General features: G+C 47.9%; 1 protein-coding gene across 1 annotated transcript in view; it reads left to right on the forward strand.

The window, feature by feature from the left end:
- Positions 1 to 460: 460 nt before the first annotated feature.
- The window catches only part of LOC122376892, a gene marked incomplete at its 5' end in the record, with an annotated part of 31,849 nt that continues 10,366 nt past the window's right edge, over positions 461 to 21,943 (forward strand). The window contains 13 exons of the mRNA XM_043356881.1: positions 461 to 583; positions 1,118 to 1,764; positions 2,055 to 2,208; positions 9,910 to 10,094; positions 10,847 to 10,960; positions 11,203 to 11,466; positions 11,766 to 11,975; positions 12,258 to 12,350; positions 12,611 to 12,672; positions 17,059 to 17,204; positions 17,451 to 17,547; positions 18,856 to 18,965; positions 20,093 to 20,309. Of these exons, the coding sequence (XP_043212816.1) occupies positions 461 to 583; positions 1,118 to 1,764; positions 2,055 to 2,208; positions 9,910 to 10,094; positions 10,847 to 10,960; positions 11,203 to 11,466; positions 11,766 to 11,975; positions 12,258 to 12,350; positions 12,611 to 12,672; positions 17,059 to 17,204; positions 17,451 to 17,547; positions 18,856 to 18,965; positions 20,093 to 20,309 (2,422 nt within the window). The remainder of the gene's footprint in view (positions 584 to 1,117; positions 1,765 to 2,054; positions 2,209 to 9,909; positions 10,095 to 10,846; positions 10,961 to 11,202; positions 11,467 to 11,765; positions 11,976 to 12,257; positions 12,351 to 12,610; positions 12,673 to 17,058; positions 17,205 to 17,450; positions 17,548 to 18,855; positions 18,966 to 20,092; positions 20,310 to 21,943) is intronic.

The following is a 21,943-nucleotide window of genomic DNA, read 5'->3' on the forward strand; positions in this document are numbered from 1 at the left end:
AATAATCTAAATGGTTTTGTAATCCATGTGAAGACACTTCTAAAATTGCCTGTAGAAATATTAAGGCAAAAGTTCAACTTTTTCACAAGACGGATGGCTATAAACCTATTCAACGTGTGACAACTCAGCCGGTATATCGTCGCCTACAGCCCAGCTTTCCCTAGTGACCGATAGAGGCGCTGCTATCGATGTCCGCCCGTGCCGCCTAACGTGAAATGCAATGCTATCATAGCATCTAATCATAACATTATGTGATAATCATGTAATGCTATCTAACTGATTTTTACAGTAAATAATATGAATAGTACTTATTCGCATGTTTAGTAATCAAACATTATTCGCGTTATCTATAAAAAGAAAAAGACATGCCGGAAAAGCGGCGATGCGGAAGTCAAAATGACTAGCAGCGAGCACTCCCTCGTTCTCCATTGTATACGCACTTGTGCTTCTCTCTTCCCAGGAGGCTCCACGGGCCTGACGCCCAACACGGCGGTGTCTTCGATGTCCTCTTCGACAGCCTCCAGTTCGGAGGATCTCACGGAACCCGACTTCGTACGAATGGCGAGGGAACAGGATGACATGGGTAGGTGGGCCAAGATGTTGTAGATCGAGCGGAAACTGCTGTAAGATGGTGCAGGATATGCTCATCTTTTATGAAGTTACCTCCATCCTGAACTTACTTCCGGCACTCGGCAGTACCTATCCGTCGTAAATTTCATAACCTAGTTCTCTTTATGGCTGCCATAAAACATGCATAAACCGAAATAGTTATGGTGGTTCAAAGTCGCCTGTCGTATTTGAAGAACCTCCAAGTCCTTGAGTTTGGCCTCCGCCCTTGTTTACTTTCCAGCAAACGCAAGAGATGTCTCAATGGCCTGTCAAACCCCACTTGGTCTGTGTTTTTGTTTCATGAGCTTGTCTTCAGTAAGGTATCCAGCCAAAGTGAGGTGTCAATGATAAGATCTGCAAACAAGGGGCTTTTAGTGGCTCTAGTTTACATCCCCAGACTGTTGTATTTTGTTCGTTATTTTTTTTATGGTTCATCTTTATCCCAGCGACATTCTTTTATGCTATGTGGTATATACTTTTCAAATATCCGTTTTCTTTCCTCTCACAGAATTGCCGAAAAACGCTTCGCTCTCCCTTCTAGAAACATGGCGTCCAGACGAAACTTCCAAAACCAAGTCGCTCGATCGCGAACTTCTTCGCGTACACGACAAAACCAAAGACAAGAAAGACCGAAGCACGTGGGGCAGAGTACGCGCCATCGTCCAGCCGCGCAAATACAGCGCCAAAAAGAAATCGGGACGTGGCGGCGGTATAGGTGGCGCCAGTGGCAATGTGACCGACGGCGCAGTATCGGACGGGGCAACACTAGAGACACCTAGTGGCGACTTTGAGGGTTACGAAAGCTACACCAGCGTCGCTGACGAGGAAGACGAATCGCGACGTTTGCGACGCGCCGGCAGCTGGCGACGAAGGTCACAGGACGCTTCCCTGGAGCAGTCACGACGTCATTCACGAGACGAGAGTCATCCAGCGTCGGGTGAAGTCTCCAGACACGTATCCCGTGACGAATCTCGTGAATCGCGCCCAGCTGAGGCGACACAAAGCACCAGAGAAGATCCTCAGCTGGAGGCCTCTCGTCAGACGTCAAGAGAGGAAGGTCGACTGTCTCCTCCCGACGTGTCCAGACAGGTTTCCAGGGAGGAGACGTCGCGACAATCGTCCAGGGAAGAGAGCCACGAAGGATCGGTTGGACAGGTGAGAGACCTATTTTGGGGGAGCGGGGAGTCTAACAAGAAAGCTGGGAGTAAATAGATTAACATCATTATTGTGACAAATTTGTGTCCGTTTGTCGCAGAGTGTAGATACCTTTGTCTAGCTTGTCGACTGTCGTATATGGTGACAAATCCATAATGGGCATATCTCCATGGGAAAATTTATCTGTTATTCCAATAGCTTCCAAGCTCTAAATTTAAACGCGCAATACACAACAGCTTTTTAAACAAAAAGACCAATGTAATGTCTAGGCACTTATTTTTTTTCCGCAGCACCAGCGTTCGGCCTCTGCGGGCACTCGGCCGACCTACGAGTCTCAAACCAGCAGTCTGGGGCGAGAGAGCAACTGGTCCAAGGTGAAGAAGGCGTTCCTCACGGGACCAGCCACAAGGAAGGATCTCCAGCGGACTGGCCACGAGCTACCCGGTAGGTCAAGGCCAATCTCTTTTGGGGGTGGGTTTGTAAGTCTTTCGGTCTATTAACCCGCGCCCTGCTGGGGGTCCTGGATTTCCACGCCCTGCTGGGGGGGGGGGGTGTTTGAACACCCCCCCTTGTAACTCGGCTCCTGGGCCACGTAGCGATACGCAGAAGGCGGCGTTCGAAAGAGCGTCAAAAATAATGACGAAATCACTTCGGTCAATTTTTTGGTCAGGTCAAAGGTCAGGTCACCAGAGGTCATTGAAGGCAAAATTTCGCCGATTTCCAGGTCGAATGTCGACAATTTCCAAGAAGCCAACGCATAACTCGGGAACCAATAGAGCTACAGTGCCGCGGAAAAGCGCATTCGATAGCCCTATTAACACCCTTTCTGAGTAATTCATCAGATTTGACCTAACGTCAACGGTTTTGCCTGCAGGGGGCAAAAACTGCAAAAATAGCCGATTTTTTCGAAAACAGTTTTTCTGCAATAACTTTTGACCCAAGCCTTGTACGAGCTTACTTTTACCGGCGTCGTGTTCCTCTCGTCAAGACGCATCGAATGAACTATAACTTGACCTTGAAAGGTCAACTTGAAAATTTGACCTCAGGTCAAGGTCATGACCTGACCGGAAAGGGTCATGTTGCATATCAGTCGATCCGTATCGTCGAGCTGAACACATCTAAGGCGTTTTCATCGCTCTAGCATGCCTCTATCAAAAGTTATTTGCGAAAAACTGTTAGATACCATTCGTGACCTAAGATGACCTCAGGGCATAAACAAGGGTCACGGACACCATTTTCAAGTTCAGTGTGTCTAAACCACTTGTAATTCGGTGTTTGGGAGTGTTTATAATGTCTTTCATCCAAAAGAGGCGCATTTCAATTTTCTCCCATTGACTTATAATGGGTAGGTCGCAAAATTGACCTGACCTTAGGTCATCGATATCAAAATTCTGAGATATACATTTTGTACATGCTATTGCTTTTAGCAATCGCTGAAAGTTTCAAAGCGATCGGTCACTCGGTGTAGCTATGACAGACATTGAAACTTTTTATGAGGTGAGGTCACTTCAAGTGACCTGGTGACCTGACCTTGAATGACCTTGGTCTAAAATTTTTACAACATGTGTAGAATTGATGTATGATAAGGTGTACCAAAAACGGCGGCGCTCCGCGCCGCCGTTTTTGAGATATTCGCGAAAAACCACAAGGGGGGTGTTCAAACACCCCCCCCCCAGCAGGGCGCGGGTTAATATTTACACCATTTCAATTTTCAGGGCTATGGTCTGAAACGGTAATGCGGATATATTGGGCTGAGTAGACCAATCGTCACAGTGGCTGAGCCCATTTTGCTGAGTGCCTCGGCGTGACAGGCCCACCGGTCACTCAAAATGAAACGAATACCCCGAGATAGTATGCCACCTTCGGGTTTTCCCTCCACGGTGTCTACGCGGGGTGACCGTCGATCAGAATTCATTGTTGTGTGAAGTGAACATGGATGGGGGTAGTTCGTCCTGAGAATACGAAACACGGGTGACAGCCCTTCGCTGGCCGATTAGTTATAAAAAACGATTTTTTAGTAACGATCGAATCTTTCGAGGCTGATATAAAACGGCACCCAGGATAACTAAAATGAGACTTTGTATCTCGAAAACATCATCACTACAATCAAATAACAACACTTACCATGCATCGAGGAAACCGTCGTTTGTGGCATGAAAAGCTTCCTTCAAATGGTTCCTTATTTACGCACCGGTATTCACTGATGTTTCTGTCTTTCACTGTGGTTGATTTTACACATACATATTACTACCACTGGCACTAACCGCATTTCACATGTCATGTAAAGCTCAAAAGTTTCTCCAATGGATTGTTTCAAGAAATTGTCACTAAAAACAAATATAAACGCGAGTACACGAAAGCTTTGTACGCACTTCTGCAGGAGTGTTTTCCCCTCCCTACAACAACGGCAGCGTGCGACTGACGACACCGCCCGGGGCAAAGTTGATCAGCTGACTGCGTCCTTGCGTCGGCCGGAGAGCAGAGGGCAGCGCCACAAATAGTTTTACGCCTACAAAAATACGACACACTATAAATATAAAAATGCTATCAGCCGCAAGAGAAAAGAAGATTGTGTTGCGTCCAATCGGTCATCACCAAAGTTGCTTGGTACCTGTAAGAATTATATTGGATTTATTACAGTTTTTATGAAGCAGTAAATGAGTAGATCTCGTGCTTTTCTCCGATAAGTCATTAGGTAGGTACACTGACCATTGCTTCCAAGATGTCGGTAGATTTCCACTTCATCCTATGCATAAACAATGGTGACTATGGCTAGGAGAACCACCCCATCCTTATTTTTTGTTTTACTTCCTTGATCTGGTCTAGTGCTAGACATAACACCCATCAGTCCAGGGGCTCCAGCTGGGGTCAGGGGGTGTCTGCAGGGTGTCTGCGGGTGTCCGTGGGGTGTCCGCGGGTGTCTGCTCCAGGAGGAGGTCGCGGGGTCAGATGGGTGATCCGCCGGCAGCCACAGCCCGGGGGCCCGTCCCATTCCGTTGTTCGTCGGAGCACAGCAGCCAAAGCAAACATAGCCAGCGGAGGCTGAACGCCTCCCCCTCCCACCCCCGCCGACAGGGGGAGGGGTGACGACGCGGGGAGGGGTAACCGACGGAGAAGCTCCCGCGCGGCCCGACGCCTCGACCACGTTCGTTTACCACAGACCGGCGCCACGCCAAACTCAAGCTGACCGCGGCGGGCTCACGTGGTGATCGCTCTCAATTATCGTGGCGTTTCGCCCCTTCCTCGCGAGTGTGTCTAATCGTTGGAAATGGACCCTGAAGGTCATCGGCTGCCATGGTAATTAAAATATGACTTAAATAATCTGAGGACCAGTCAATAGTTTTGAGGAATTATTTTCTTCTCCTTTTCATGACGTCTGTCCCAAGAATCTTCTCGGATAGAAGCCAGACACATCCGTTTGACAATTCTGGCATTGGTTGGCTTCAGTCTGTCAAATGCCAGCCATCAGGCCATGACTGTCATGTGACAATCGGCTCTTCAACCGTTCAGCCCATCCTGTTTTGAGCTTGGAGCTGCCCATACCAACAAAAAAGCTATTGTTTTTTACCCCCAACAGCCCTGAATATAGCTTCTTCGCTAGCATTCGTTTCAATCCTTTCATTGCTTTTTAGTATCGTTTCATTCTTCCTGTGTTCCATATTCCCAAATACACTCCCTTCGTCTTTCCATCTTCCTTACTTTTGTCATTTTGTATTATTTTACACTTTAATTCCTCCATTATTTTTTCCTCAAACTGTTTATCGTCTTGGAATGAAATGACTGCACACACTTGACCGGACGACTGAAGCCCTAGGCCTAGAATGAATATATTTTTATTTTTGTGTCATTTACACATTGTTATAATGTTATATTTGCATGATGCATCAGAACATCTCTGTAAAAGGATTCTCAAATCCCATTTCACCATTCTCCAATATCCCACTTCCAAAACAGCAGGCTGAGAAGATAGAGCTTTCGGCATGTCACCTTACCAGCAGCAAACGTGGAGACGCGGCAGTCCGTTGCGTTCTGCTATTTTGGGCAGCTGGTGCCTCGGTGGCACGAATGACAGCTGTGGAATACGTGGCATAGTGGCATGCCGGAGACCCAAGGCGGGCAGTATTTCAACATAGCCCGGAAGTGGGGCGTAGATTACGGCATGTGTCTGGGGGCAAGCTGCGGAGAGCTAAGTGTGCTTTACGGTTCAGTGCATTTTCCCCCATTCTTTCTCTCTATTTTTCTCCCTCTTCTCTCTCTCTCTCTCTCTCTCTCTCTCTCTCTCTCTCTCTCTCTCTCTCTCTCTCTCTCTCTCTCTCTCTCTCTCTTTCTCTCTTTCTCTCTCTCTCTCCCCCCTCTCTCTCTCTCTCTCTCTCTCTCCGCAACATAAAGAGAAAGGAATTTTAGTTGAGCAAAATACTTTTTAGTTCTTTTTTCGAAGAAAACGACTTTGACCCAAGGAAGCTTGTGGAAAAGTCGTACTATCATAGAAATCCTAACTTACATGCAGATCTGATATATGCATATAATGAGATCTCTACGGTCCTATGTATTTGGCAATGTTTATGTCTAGGTCTACCTAGGTACCTACTTGTCTACAAAATACCAGCAAAATACCACCCAGGCGCCATTCATCATTCCTGCAGTTTTCAACAGCATGCCATGCCCTCCAAACCAGATTCTTCAAAGGGGTGCGAGTTCACATAGGCCCCAGAATGCCTCCCACTGTGTAGTACAAGACACGGGTCATGACCCCCCCCCCCACACACACACCTCAGACGCCGCACGTGCAGACGCGCTGAGATCAAAAGAGCCGCCTTCAGGGACGGACAGGCAGCAGACGAGGCGTGTTCGTTGAACGCTCCGCCGCCGCCATGTTTGTTTTCGCAGGCTAATGACTAGCCAATGGGCAGCTAGAAGAAAATGACGTCATTGGTTCCAGGAATGACTGAAAGGAGACGTTGTTTGCACCTTGGTGGTCTCTTTGAACAGGTCTGCTGTGAGATTGGAACGGGGCTCAGATCACATAACGTTATTAAAAAAAATAAAAATAGGATAACGCAAGGTAAATGGTTAACGTCACCCAGGTGCGCACAGGCACTTGATTTTAGAAATCGTAGCATATATTTATCCAACGCATTTTATAGCTACGTGTGTTCCATCGTAACAACTTCCCTGAGTCGGTTATGTAATTTATGACCCCACGAAGTTTTTTATGAACGAATTGCGGTCTTGCTCTGCCAAGCGGAATCGTTTGAAAAGAGGTCACCTTGCGATTAATTTCCGACTGCCTGAGGTGCCAAGAGAACGTGTTAAACAACTGTTGGCAGAGTTGGCATTGTGCCAAATGCTGCGGCGTGAGTCGCCCGTTGATTTGGCTGAAGGACCATCCAGAATGACGTCCAGACAGGGTGCATGACGGCCCGACACGGTCCAGTTCGAGCTGGATGACGGATCCAGACACCGTCAGTTGACAGATATAGTCGCCATTGAGAAACTAAACTTACGAACCTGAGCGGAGTAGTCTGGAAGGTCAGAAGCGCCTAAATAACAAAAGAAAAGAACGACGAATATATATGTATATGTTACAGGCAAAGTGAAAACTCGGGCATTTTGCAAAATGCCTAGGCAATTTGCAAAATGCCTGACCAGCCAGGCATTTTGCAAAATGCCCAGGCAGTTTGCAAACTGCCTGACCCACCAGGCATTTTGCAAACTGCCTAGGCATTTTACAAAATGCCTGACCCGCCGGGCATTTTGCAAAATGCCTGGGTTTCCATATATTCCACCGTTTTTGTTGACTTCAGGCGTTGATCATCAACGTTCCACTGCGACTGACCCCACAACACATTTCACATGTCTGTGACACATGTGACACATTCCACGGGCACGGTCACGAATACAGGGTGTCACGAAATTGTTGCGGGATGTTGTACTTGTGTCCCGAAATGTATTGCATCTGCGTCAGTGTTCTCCAGTACCTTGGTGACAAGTTATCAGCGGCCACATGGTCTGTCCCCGCGGCACCTGGTGAAGCTCAAATAGGCCTCTGTAGCCCATCATGCCCCAAACGAGAATCCCCAGTGCCCAGTGGGTGCTTTACCGTCTCGACGTTGCAGCGCCCCTGAGCTGCTGTTGGCCCAGAACTGCTTGTCGAGACGGTTAGTGACTAAGAAGAGCTCTAATAGCCGTTTTCACGACGGGCTATCCGGCGAGTGCACCTAATTTGACCAAATCTGCACCTAATCACTTTTACAGTAAATATCTTTATTTTATGAATTTATTTCAGTGTTTTAACCGATGATGCTCTCTGATAATATGACAAAGGAGGCATATAAGCAATTAGTACAACCCTAGCTGATATCTAATAAGAGACACACTGAACATAATTTGACCAAATATGCACCTAATCTGCACCAGATGTGAACCAAATGTGTACCAGATGGCCGTCGTGAAAACGGCTATTATCGCCTCACGGCCTCATCGTTGAAAAGTCTGAATCTCTAGACCTGAATGGTCCAGATTTGGTGCGTTTTGTCGAAATCCAGCTGCATCACTTATGGATGACAGTAAGTCAGGGTTGCAGCCGAGGCTGAGCTGTGCGGCTTCAGCTTCAGGGTAAAATCTTCAGATACCGCGGGATGGCCGATTTAGATGCCGAGTGCCCTGGTCGAGATGCCCTGTTGCCGGACCCGTTCAAATTACATCCATTCAGCACTCAGGAGGGCTATGGAGGGACAAGACCGCGCCAACCGCGTATCAAGTTCGTGACACTGTATACCTACGTCTTGCGTCAATTCTGTCGAGATGGAGCCAACGCTTAATGGACTTGAGCCACCTTTCGTATATACGGAGTTGTAGCCGTGTGTGTAAAAGCTGCGATGTCCAGTATTCTGCCCTGGTGGGCAATTGTTCCGGCAGAGACGATTGATAGGTAATGTACCTAAACGTGTAACAATCAAATTTTCGTAAATTGGAAGACTATTCTTTTCTGATCAATATCCACCCATAGTATTTTCAAAAAGCCACCAAGAGCTCTTAGACAGAGTATAATCATTGTACCGAGCGCATGTTTACCCACGAAACCACGCCCGGTGCTCGGCACCCGACGGCCGCTGGGGCTCAGTGACCCTAACTTGGCGGCGCTACCCGGAGAACGCAGTGTCCCCTCACTTGGTGCGCATTGACAGCGATTAACTTTTGTAAGCGGCAGTTACAAATGATGCTTACCTATACATCGTCGCTAGTGCGAGTTTGATGTCAGGCATTTTGCAAAATGCCTGGGAAAATATTTCAGGCAGTTTGCAAAATGCCTGGTGGGTCAGGCAGTTTGCAAACTGCCTGGGCATTTTACAAAATGCCTGGCCGGTCAGGCATTTTGCAAAATGCCTAGGCATTTTGCAAAATGCCCGAGTTTTCACTTTGCCTGTAACATACATACTATATAGTGGCCCTGGAGCTGCCCATTGGCTAGTCATACGCCTGGCTGGTTTGATGGAAGATGCAGTCGCAATAAAAAAAATGAATATTGAGGCGACATTTCTCATAATTATGGTCCTTGAAGCATGCCTCTCTTTCCGGTCTGATCCGACCTCACCCTGACCTGACCTTAAGAGAGACGTAATTCAATAGCTTCCCAATGCACAACCGCCTGAGCATCCTCACCAACAGATAGGTATGTTTCAGCCTGCGGCGGCTTGTAGCTCGTCTTGGGAGTCTCGGAAGACAGGGAGGGGCAGGGGAGGGACTTGGCAGTCGCTACGGAGGCATCGGAAGTTCATGGGTCTAGCGGTGATCCAGCTGATCATGTGGTCTTTTGGACAGCGGAGCTTTTGATCTTGTTTAGAAGCAACACATAACTTGCATCAGGCGGAAGGTCACGTGCCAGCACGACGAGAGGCCAGCGAGGGATAATGTTGATGCGGCGGTGTGGTGTTGAGACACTTGGCTCGAACTAAGGATGAAAAATACAGTCTGGAGACTTTTGATGATTTGTTTCTCCGCTTCATTACACCCACCACTTCCGCCTTCAACACTGGAATTTCTGAGCCACGCCCTAATGCCGCCTGCGTAGCAGCTGATCGCAGTCCGGCCTCCCCTCCCAACATAAATAGACTCTTCCGTTGACTGTGCCCTCCCCTCCAACAGAAATAGACTGCCCCGCTTCCGAGTCGGAAGCGGGCCGGTCGCGCGAGGCGCCCGCCCGGCTATCCGCGTCACCCGACTCACCTAGTTCCCCAACCGACCACGGTGTCACTGGTGGCGCCACCGTCGCGGACCATGTCACCGAACTGCAAAAGAATCTCAGCGAAGATTTCAGTAAGAAAATGCAGGTGAGGCAATGCATCACTACGAATCCCTACGGTCCATAGTGCTTTGGCCCCCGGTCTCAATGAAAATAAACCCGCCTGGGTCCGCGGCTCCCAGTGAGTCTAAATATAGGTACCGCACTGCTGTGAGTGAGAAACCATTCAAGATATATATTTAGTCTCACGATGTGGTGTTTCATCTCTGCCATAACCTGTCTTGGATGGACGGAAGTGCGCACCAGGCGTGTGTGTGATGAGTTTGACCGCAGACTCGCAGGTGCCAAACATGTGACAAGGCATGCTGGCAGAACAAATGCGGAGACGAGTGAGATAGATCGGGCTGCCTTTTAGCGTCCGGAGGTCACAGGTGACCCAGATGTGATGCCATGTCGTTTGGCGGTCGTGTGTGTTTGTAGCTGAATCAGTCCGACGGCCCCTGCCAGTCCGGAGGGGAGACTCGTGAAATTAATGAATTTAAATATTTAAAGCATAGCTCAAGATACTTATAGTGTAAGAGGGTGGACATGCATTTGATTGAGATATATTTTCCTTACATTGCTGCCTAATTTCATTTAAAAATTGTCGTTGCTTTTGCAACGAAAATAAAAATGCGGAGCGATCTAACAAAAAAAAAGAGATAAATTGCACAGAACACTTAGGAGGCGGCATCTGTCGAGTTTTTTTTTATAAAGAAATACATTTTGGCGAGTGTGCCTCGCAAAGAAGCAGTCGTAATTGCGTGTGCTATCATCGTTGAACCCTTGGAATTCCCCCAGGAATGGGAGCGGAAAAGGAGCGGCGGCCCGTGCCGGGTCGCCGAGGAGCATGAGCAGCGTCCAGAGCGAAGGAGCAGGAAGGAGGAGGTCGAACGCCAGCGGAAGGTCACTCAGGTCAGTCTAGTTAACATAACACCCGGAATGTCTCCACATTACAATATGACATCCTTGGCTATGTGAGTTGTGCTTGCGGTTTTTGGATTGAATAATCGCGAAATGTCAATAAATCATCATCCAGATCTGTCGTGCCCTACGCTTCTCGAGACGCCATGACGCAAGGATATGATGTGACCCCTCAGGCACCCTAGGCCATGACCTGTGACCTTGAAGATGCGCCTACCCTGATCATGCCGCAGGTACAACATGAAGAGCAACTTCCTGCGGAATTCCGACGCCGTCTTCACGAGTGGGAACGCAAACAGCGCGAGGGTAGCGGTCGCCGGAAACGAACCGAAGATGGTGGCCATCCGGAAGTCCGGCGGAAGCTCACCGACCAGCCGGAAGTCCGCCGGAAGTGCACTGACCAGCCGGATGTCCGCCGGAAGTGCACGGATGGAGAGCGACGCCGCGGGAAACATGAGAGTAGGGAACACGGGAGGCAACACGCTACAACACCCCAGGTAAGGAAAGAATGGGAAAATTATGGGGAAAATGGAACAAAACCTTAGTGCATACCACTAAAGGCGGTTCGGTATTTGGAAATCTGTTAGATGAATCGAGTTTTCTTTTGGAGAAAAAATGGTCTATTCGACTTATTAGCTAACAACGAATGAACATTTCCCCTTTTATAAATCAATAAATTATATAAAACAATAATCGTTTCCCAGAGATCTATTTTTCAGTTGTTACCTGTTGCGGGTACTAACTTTACTAACAAGATATCAGGTGAGTCCTTCCACTGTTGTTTCATCTTCCGCAGGCGGTGGAGGAGGATCACCTTCCAGCCGAGTTCCGTAAGCGTCTCACCGAGTGGGAGATCGCCAAGGCGCTGGCCGGCAAGTCCCAGCAGAACGTGGAGCAGCTGCAGAAGCACCTGCCGTCAGAGTTCAACAAGAAGTACGAGGAGTGGAGGCTCAAGATGAAGATGGCAGAGGTCAAGGCCGGCCATGGAGCACCCTCGCAGGGACAGGTAGGCGGAATAGTGGAGCTTCATTGTTTTCAGGTAAGGAATGCTACATATCCGAGTGGAATGTAGTTAGCCATGGGCGGAAGACTGTCTCATCGTCGGTATTCTAGTTTTTTTATACACGTTGTGCACCATCGATCTTTTCTGTCAGTTGTATAGAGGTCTGTCCACTATGATTTACCCAACATGATGATACCCAAGATGAGCAAGGTCTTTTTCAATCCAGTTGCACTGAAAGCCCCTTTTCCGAAGCCGAACTGCTGAGTCTTTCCCCATGTGTCGCAGGTCAGTCCGGGCAGTCAGAAGCGCCGGGCAGCAGAACTGCGCCGTCAAACCAGGACCAAGGACCTTCAGTGGCTGGAGCGGGAGCTACAGAAGGTTAGCTACGGCACGGAGTCGCTACTCAATTCGTTAACTTGCATAGTTAATAGATGATGCCCATGATTACCACCTATCAATGGCACTCAAACGCAAGCGAATACAATGGCATTTACCAATACAAGGCTTTAGTTGTGTGAGCTGCACAACGCAGAAACAGTGTCTAATACCGCCAAGAACCGATCGGTCCATGAGCAACATTAGATTATTCTTACGTAAAGTTAACGTCGTTGTGAATTTGTGTTTTCTTTTCTTTTCAGGTGGAAAGAGAGAAAACCCGACTAGAAAGAGAGCGCGAGAAATATTTGGATCGAGAGGCCAGGTGAGGATATAACTGCTTTCTTTAAAGGGATTATCAGGGTTTAAAAATTGAAAGGAATCGGCATAAATTTCCAATCAATGAACTCCCCAGACTCTGCCGATTCTAAATATATGCATAAAATGTAAATCGGTACCAAAATTTGCGAGATATAGCCGTTTCAAAATTGACAAAATTGTACTTACTCACGCAAAACAAGTACTTGGGCGGCCAAGTTGGCCCATCACTAAAATGTAAACAAAGAGCAGCCTTGGGAAATTTCGCCAAGGCCGCCGCACCGCACTGTCGATTTCCACAAGACGGGCCTTGTCTGTTTTGTTTTTGTCTGTTGTTTTTAGGGCCTTGCAACAAGATTTCAGTGCTTGGCATTGAATTTGGATATGAACAAATTGAAGATTTGCTTTTCAATAAGACAGCAAGAGTTATCAACATTGCCAAAGTTATTATTTTGATTTGGGTGTGATTTGAATAGCTTGAGCTTGTTTGCTGATCATCAAATCTTGATTAATATCATTTAAATGTCAACAATTTTCAAGGGTAAATTTGAGTGTTTTATTTCAATAAGTTGAAATGTAAGTGCATCAGGCACAAGAGCTAAGTTTCAATCTGATTATTTTGTCAAGAGTGGTCAATCTAATGTAACGTCTTGCGAGAAAGCTTACCTAAGTGACTGAAGAAAGCGCTACCTACAGTTTTTCAAGATCTATGTTGATCTGTTTTTTCGAACAACAGGTTGTACAACATGATGTTGTGACATGACCTCTGTGTCCTGTACGTCTCCCCTGCTGCTGCAGCAGAGCCCCGGCTTCAACTATAGTTTGTTATGGGTGGGCTCTCCGTGAACGTCTTGGTGCGTTTCTACATATTGCTGCTGTGAAAGGACGGTACATGAAAAAATATGTAACTTGTATGTTTTTTATTGCCCTGGTACCTACTTAATGTATATTTTTGTTGTTTATGAGTGATAAATGAATATATTTTGAGGAAAATTGAGGCATTTCAGTTTTAGTTTGTGGAACAGAACAGAAGAAGCTGCTGAGTGCGGATCATGCTTCAATTGAGAGAATCATCCTCAGTTATCTACATATAGGCATGCTTTGTAAGCTCCTTGCATTTTGCCAGCTTCTACTTGCTAGTCAAAGTTGTAAGAAGGGTTAGGGAGAACAATTGGTACACATGCCACCATGTGCAATCACCAAACGAATGAACGTGAGGGCCAAGTCCTTCACACAGCATGGATGCTTATAGGTACTGCACTAATGTATAATGTTCATTATGTTCATATTAGCAACTCACCCAGGCAGCCTGCCTTGTGGTATTTCTGAGTTTAAGATTTTGTAAGACTCACACTAATCATAAGGTAAATTATATTGATATGTATGGATGAACAATGTGCAAAGGGGTCGCACGTGCCTGCTCAGTGCTCAGCCATGGATGCACGTGCCTTCTCAACAATGGGCGTGCTTGCAGACATCTCCATGGACGAACAATGTGGAAAGGGGGGGGGGGGGGCGTGCCTCCGCGGGCGCGGCCGCCTGTTGGCTCAGCCGCTGCTGCTGCTTGGCGCCGCTGCTGAGCGCTGCCGGAGACGCCGCTCGCTGCCGGAGCTGCCGGAACAGTCACCGGAGCTGCCGCCCGCTGCCGGAGCTGCGGGAGCCGGGCCCGCCGCTCATCTGTCAGGACCGCCGACGGCAGCACGCCCGTCTGTCAGGGTCTGTCAGTGCCGGCAGTGGACGCGCGCGGGTGCGCGCCAGGTACGGGTGCGCGCCGGCTATGGACGCGCGCGCGCTTGCGTGCCGACGATGGGCGCGCGCGCGTGTATGCCGACCATGGCTGCCGCCCGCTGCCGGAGCTGCGGGAGCCGGGCCCGCCGCTCATCTGTCAGGACCGCCGACGGCAGCACGCCCGTCTGTCAGGGTCTGTCAGTGCCGGCAGTGGACGCGCGCGGGTGCGGGCCGGGTACGGACGCGCGCGGGTGCGCGCCGGTACGTGCCGGGTACGAACTCGCTTGGGTGCGCCCCGGCTGTGGACGCGCGCGGGTGCGCGCCGGGTACGGACGCGGCGTGCTCGCCGGGTAAGGACGCGGCGCGCGCTTGCGTGCCGACGATGGGCGCGCGCGCGTGCATGCCGGCCATGGCCGCGCGCGTGCGCCCCAGCCATGGACGCGCGCTAATGCGCGCCGGCGATGGGCACGCACGTGCCTGCTCGGCAATGGATGAGCGACGAGCGTGCCTTCTCGGAAATGAGTATACATGCAGACATTTCATGGATGAACGCTTTCAATATGTTCAATGTGTTGAGACTGATCTGAGTAAACTGGAGAGAAACTAGGATAGTTTTAGTCCTGCTCAACTAGTTCTGCCAATAAGTACAAACACCACCTTGCTGCCAACTGCTTACCAAATACCGCATCTGTTGTACCCTTGCATGATGCATATGTACATACAGAAAAAAAATACAGTCTGTTGAAATCTGAAAACATACACTGCTGAGCACTGTGGATGAATCTGTATGAACCCTGTGGCTCAGCGAAACCTTCTGGCCCAGGTTATAATTGACAGTGAATTAGGAATCAATCCTTGCGAAGAGAAAATAGATCATTGTGCTTTAGATGAGCATAATGAAGAAGCGTTCCTGAAGTTGAGTTAGTGGCTTTCCATCATCCATGCCAGATGGCCAAAACACACCATTTCAATACTGTCCCAAAAATATATTTCAAAACACTTATTGCATGGCTATACACACCAGCTTACTCAGTCACCACACTCAAACCAAGGCCATATAAGGGTAGTAGTATAGCAGGCGTCACACTTGTTTTTTTGCAACCATGAACGAACGAAGAGAGGCGCTGTAGGTTAGGTTTGGTTTGGTAAGGTTTGGTGAGAAAGCATCTCTGGGTATAGCGCATCTCCTTGGTTGCAAAAAGAAGTGTGACGCCTGCTTTATGACTACCCATTTAAGTAGACTCAAACACAGTCTACTGATACAAACATCACTGGTCAAACGTCAAGTCTGCGCTCAATGCACCAGATGTACACTACTCACAATACGTCAGGACTCAATGTCAGCCACCAATTTTCTACATCAAAATTCACATCAGGTTTTCAAAGTAACAATGTATGTGCCACTTCTGTACTTTGTGCTACAAACACAGAATAAATGATATCAGTCAGCAATGCATTGCTCATTGTCAGCCAAAGTCTGCAAAGTCAGTCCGCAGGCTTTGCAAGTAAGTGCAAAGTCTGCGGAGATCAGTTGCTTTACACACCACCAATATCATGCTGCAATGTGCTCAAAACATGCCTATACACCAACAACAAAGCACAACCATGAAGCACCACTGATAACACTTAACCTCAAAGCACACAACATGATAATTTATTTATTTTGAGTACCTACAGAAACAGAATGTCTCAAGGCCACTCGTGCTCACTCCGAAATCTGCCAGTCGCTCAGCCTTGAACATTGACATTATTTCATCTGAAATCTATTTTCTTCACTTGATCAAAGTTGATCTGCGTCATACATCTTACAACGGATGTCTCGAATTATTGGTAACGTTCAGCACTTAGCATTAAAAATGATAGGTAACTTTGATTCAACACTAGTTCCATCCAAGCTTCTTCATTGCTTGAGCTATATCACTTTCAAGTTTAATTACTTGAACTAAGACATTCTTGAATTACACGCGGGATGAGCTTAGTTTGAACGCACACAACACAATTTTTTAATTTGAATTATTTTGATAACCCACAGGATATCTAGAATGAGAAGCTGAGAAGAATGAGAAGAAGGTTGTGTTCGTTGTGTTACGGACCTATGCTATATTTCCCTATTTTGTCTTGGGAAAATATAATGGAGCATGTAATCATGATGTAATCCATTATATTTTCCCTAGATCCATTATATTTTCCCTAGATCCATTATATTCTCCCTAGAAATATTTAGAAAAGTCTCCGCTAGTGTAAACCCTATGGGCGTTTAGAGATGGACCACCAAGTACTCGCAAGTTTACGCGGCTGGCAGCCGCGAAAACTTTGGAGGCCCACCATTGGAAAATTAGGCAATTTTGAGACGAATGACTTTGGATTGGGGCTTCAGTCACCTTCTTCTACACGTTTCACTGAGTAAGTCCGAAATTTTGGAAAAAACCCTGATAATACCTTTAATACAGCATTTCAGTTTTGGTCGTCTGTTGAAATGCCTTTTTTATGCCTTGTATAGCTGCTACGACCATCTCTGGTGTTATGTACTATATTTAGACCATCCAAGTTTTGTGCTAGATTACCTTATTTTCTCTATCAGCATGCTACTTCTTTTCTCAAAGACAGTCCGTAGCGGATGCATTTCTAAGTGTGTTTCCTGCCTCACCTACGCTCTTCTTTTCAGACTGGAGCGCGTTCGTGACGCGATGAGAAGACCTAAAGAGGACAAGGAGGACAAGGTCACGATTAAAACAGCTGAAGGAGAGTTCCGGTTCGAGGGCATCAACAAAAACTTTACCAAGAAACTCTACGAGTGGGAAGAGAGGCGTGGTAAGAGAAAATAACTATAAATAACCGTTATACGCAGAACAAAATGGAGTGACTGGGATTATTCTACCAAGTAAACGATAGCTCCGTGATAAATATAAGAGCAGCGTTATAAAACGACTGAAAGTTACAACGCATGAGCAAAACAGTCAGCAGGCCGGTTTGTGGTGAGCATGTCAAGCACATTATGAATAAATTGATGCACTAATAATTCAAAATCACCGACGATCTTTGACGTTTCGTTGCCAGGAATCCCACCCGATTCGGAGTCATCAACGATTGCTCTACTGGCTCCCAATTACCGTCCCCATGAGCTAGCTGAACAGGACACAGGGCGCATGGTCAGGTGAGGTCACAAAATGTGTCCGTCAGTCACTGAAAATAGAAGAAATACCGATAAATACCGAGGTAAAAGTAAATAGAAGAGTAGAGCACTGAACAACCCAGCCCGTGAAGCGCAATCAAGTCTTGATAGTTAACCCTCGCCCTGGCAGGGGGGGGGGGGTCGATGCGACCCCGCTAAGGTTTTTCGAAGATAGCGTAAAAACGGCGGCGCGCGGCGCTGCAAACGGCGGCGCGCAGCGCCGCCAAATTTGGCACAGCTTATGGGGCAACCTTTTTACATATGACCTTAAAGTTTCAGGTCCGGAAGACCTTGGGTCAGGTCACCAGGTCAGAAAAACCGGTACAAGGTCATGGTCAAATTTCAATTTTCTTTTTACACCTGTCCAACTCACAGTTTTGGACTGATTTCCTTCAAACTTTCAGGATGTGCTAAGGTCACCGAGTTGTATAACATATAGTTCGGGTTTTCTTAGGTCACTGACCTGAGGTCAGTTAGAGGTCATTACGTCGTAATGTTAAGCCTATGGGAAAATACTAAATTCGGAAAATACTGGAGATATCCGCTTCGTTCTATCACTTTTGTGCTTTGAAACCACATTACGCAACAGCAGGTCACTTGGTGCTTCTTTGTTTGGGGTACGTACCCATGGGTCAGGTCAAATGAGGTCAACTGAGGTCAAATGACGTTTTTGCCAATAACTTGGGACATAATGAAGCTAGAGCTACAAAAATGGTGTCATTGTGTTCCTGGTGATCTGCCGAGTCGAATGATATGCGATATGATGCAATTTGGTTAACTTGAACTTAATCAATTAATTAAAGTTTACTTAATAATTAAGAAAAACTTTAAGTACACTTAAGCAAGCTAAAAAGTATTTCATTCGACGCGCCTTGACGTGTTGAGTTCACTGGTGCTTTTCTTTTTGCGCTAGCTAAATTAGATCAAAAGTTATAAGCGAAAAACTTTTGACCTGTTTTTAGCGAAATTTTTACAATCATACCCCCCCCCCCAAACCCCCTAAATATTGACCTAGAGCAACCAAATTTGCACAGGGGCGAGAACTCCGGGGGGCCCACCTACCTACCAAATTTGGTGTTTCTAGGTGCCATAGGAGCCAATCGCGAGGGGGGGTCGCATCGACCCCCCCCCCCCCTGCCAGGCCGTGTTATGAAAAATGCCCTGCCAGGGCGAGGGTTAATAGTTTGTGTGCATTTTCAAGTGTGAAAGAGGCTCATTTATATTTCATAACTCATGTTCTCGATTTTTTTTGTTACTCACTCTGCACTTACTCCGCTCTCATGACCACAGGTGTAAATCAGAGGGGAGTCTCGCCGAGCTGACGTCATCAGCTCTGGGTCAACATAGTCGCCAATCATCAGAAGACAAAACGGCCGGAGGACTGGACGGCACTCTCGGAGGTCAGAGAGGGGCTACAGAGGTCAGGGAGGATTCATTGGTCACAGGGGCGGAACTCCTAAAACTTTGAAGTCCGAGGTCAGGGAGACACTCTCTGAACACCAAGTGCCACTTATGAAGATCGGAATTCGATCCTTACGAGTTACGGCTATACTAATATATTGAAGGGTTTAGGTGGCTATACGTTTTTGAGAAAGCGCTATTGGAGGGTTTGGTTATGCTCTGGAGATCAAACTTGCGGATGTTCGAGGCACAATCAGAGGTGTATGAGGCATATTATGTTAGATCAGTGCAGTTCTATCGGAACTCAGGGTAGCATGGATAACTGACTGATACTGACGAACTGACGAAGGTCGGGTGTTGTACCCTGTTGGTAGTCAGCAAGGGGCAGTTCTCAGGGTCAAGGTTAGCGCTCACAGCTAAATCGAGGCACTTGGTGGGATGTTTGGCCTAACTCCGTTTGACTGTTTAACTTTGTTTACACGTGTTTAACCGTAGGTGATAAGATGTTTATCAGGACAAGGTAACTGGGGGAAGTGTGAAAGCATTCAGGTGCTTCAGTTGAGCGCAAACTTGGTACTTACGCGCTTGCTTACGCATGCCTCTGCATTATTTCTTTCCTTTCACTGATAGTTAGGCTGTGCCGTACGCTCCAGTGCGCTGCGGTGCAGCCTACCTGCCTCCCGCTCTCAGCAATGCACGGCGCTATACCGTGGTCCGTTTAGACTTTAGACTTTAAAGCAGAGTTTTGCATATCGGTGATTTTAGTAAAATTTGAATAGCAGTTGAAGGATTTGGCACCTGTTTTTTTTATAAGAAGCAGCACCCTGGCAATTCTATCTTGTAAAAAATGACTACGACTAGGCATTCTCATTCCTTCGTTGTTAGGTCTTGGTAATATAAGTGCGATGTCAGGATTATGCAGGAGTGAGGATAACAGAATTTGATTTTGTTTTGTCTTCTTGTGAATTTTCTTCCTTTTCTTGACCATCCTAGTTCCTGACATTCGTCCCCTTAACATTAATTTATTTTAATTTGGCTAGTTTAAAAGTTCTTATGATTCTAATAGCTGAATATCGTGGCCTTACTTACACAAAGCTCACTCAATCCATGATTTGTTTTCTGACAGACTCTACGAAGGCGTGTTCGGAGCCGGACCTGCGTTCGGACGCGGCGGACCGGCCGCCAACTGACCGTTCAGCTGACTGCGGCGCATGCGCAGTGCTGGTGGACGTGGAGGAGGTGGTGGCCGCTCCTCTGGAGGATATTCCACCGGTGCAGGCCCAGGAGCCCGTCTATAGCTATGCGCCCGATGAAGTAACGAGATTGATTGACTCCAGCGGCAGGTGGGTACAATTTGACACACATGATCACTGAGCAGAAAGGGAGAAAATTCGAAAAAGGCGCTTAGCCGAAATAAGTTTGGACTATGTTTTCGCCAGTGATTTGAAGTTGTGTCTTTTGAAACCTAACTGCGCCAGTCCGCACCGACCGTGTTTCACAAAGCTTTGGAATGGAAATGGAATGAACGTTACCTCTGATCATAAGAAAATTGCTTTCATGTAATCTTCCCATTCTTGAACAGGTACCAGTAAAACGCCGTTTGGGCGAAGAACGAGCGAGCGAGATGGTGAGCCCTACACGTGCGGAAGGGCGAGAGGGTACTTCCAACGGGCTTGCGCAAAGCACCCTTCTAACCGGTCGCTAACGGTGTACCAAATTTGAACGCAATCGGACCAGCCGTTCCTGAGATCTGGAAGCGGCATTCTGCACGTGCGCACGTGCAAACGGGGTCCAAACTGACTTTTGCACGGCACCCTACTAACTGGTCCCCAACCGTGTACCAAATTTGAGCGCAATCGGCCCAACCGTTCTCGAGATCTGGGAGCGCCCCCTGCACGTGCGCACGTGCAGTAGCACCTTAACCGCAACACATGGGAGTGCATTGCCTGGTCGGTCTCTACCTGTATGCCAAGTTTCAGCGAAATCGCCCCAATAATTACCGAGTCATTAAAATGGGAACAAATTTGACACCTCTTATCACTGGCGGTCGCGGGGGGGGGGGCCACGGGGGCCATGGCCCCCCCTTTGGTGCTGAAAGGTGGGGCCATACTATCTTTTGGCCCCACCTTTCAGATCGAACAAAAGTCCTAGAAAAGCTTTTCGTATGTTTCATTTTATTTCTTGCGCCATCAAAGGACGTAAATTTCACTCATGAGTGGGCTCAGTTTCGCATTCTGTCAATTTGGCGGTCAGCGTCGCTGGCACCGGTTCACGAGTATGGCCGGATCTTATATGGAATATCAGCGTGGGTTTACTTGAGGCTCTCGTAGGCCCAGCATTCAGCAATGGCTGGCATGAGACCCTCTTCGGCAGTGGCGGGTGGGCCCTGCTAAAGGAGATTGGCTCCAAGACACTAAAGTAAGACCTCATGGGTTGGTGCTGTGCACCTCAGAAGCCCGGTGGTGACGCCGTATGCCGGCTTGGTTTCTTAAGGATTAGCGTGGGACCTCCGGGGCCTGCATAGAGTTTGCATGAGCTAGTATATAATCTCAGAGGCATGTGTGTAATGTGTACACAGTGGCGGTCGCGGGGGGCCGGGGGGGGGGGCATCAGGGCCATGCCCCCAAAGGTCAATAAAGGGGGCCATTATATCATTTGCCCCCCCCCCCCTCAAACAACCAATGGGCCCCCATATAGGTGTATGGGGCCCTGGCAATTATTCGATCGTCACGAGGCTAAAAAAAAAACACGCCCAGCTATTAATATAGCTCCCACACCGGTCTTTGAACGTCCTACACTGACCTCTGAGGGAACTTCAGTGGCGGTCAAGCGCCCACGTTGACCGCTAAGAGCCTACATCAACCTCTGAGGCCCCACATCTGGCCTATGAGGGCCCCTAACCGGCCTCAGGGGTCCCAACCGGCGTCTGAGGGTCTCACACCGGTCTCCGGTGGCCTTATTTCTGTCTCTGGTGTCC

Source organism: Amphibalanus amphitrite, unplaced genomic scaffold, assembly GCF_019059575.1.
Source record: "Amphibalanus amphitrite isolate SeventyFive unplaced genomic scaffold, NRLGWU_Aamphi_draft 002379F_arrow, whole genome shotgun sequence".
Taxonomy (NCBI): Eukaryota; Metazoa; Arthropoda; class Thecostraca; order Balanomorpha; family Balanidae; genus Amphibalanus; species Amphibalanus amphitrite.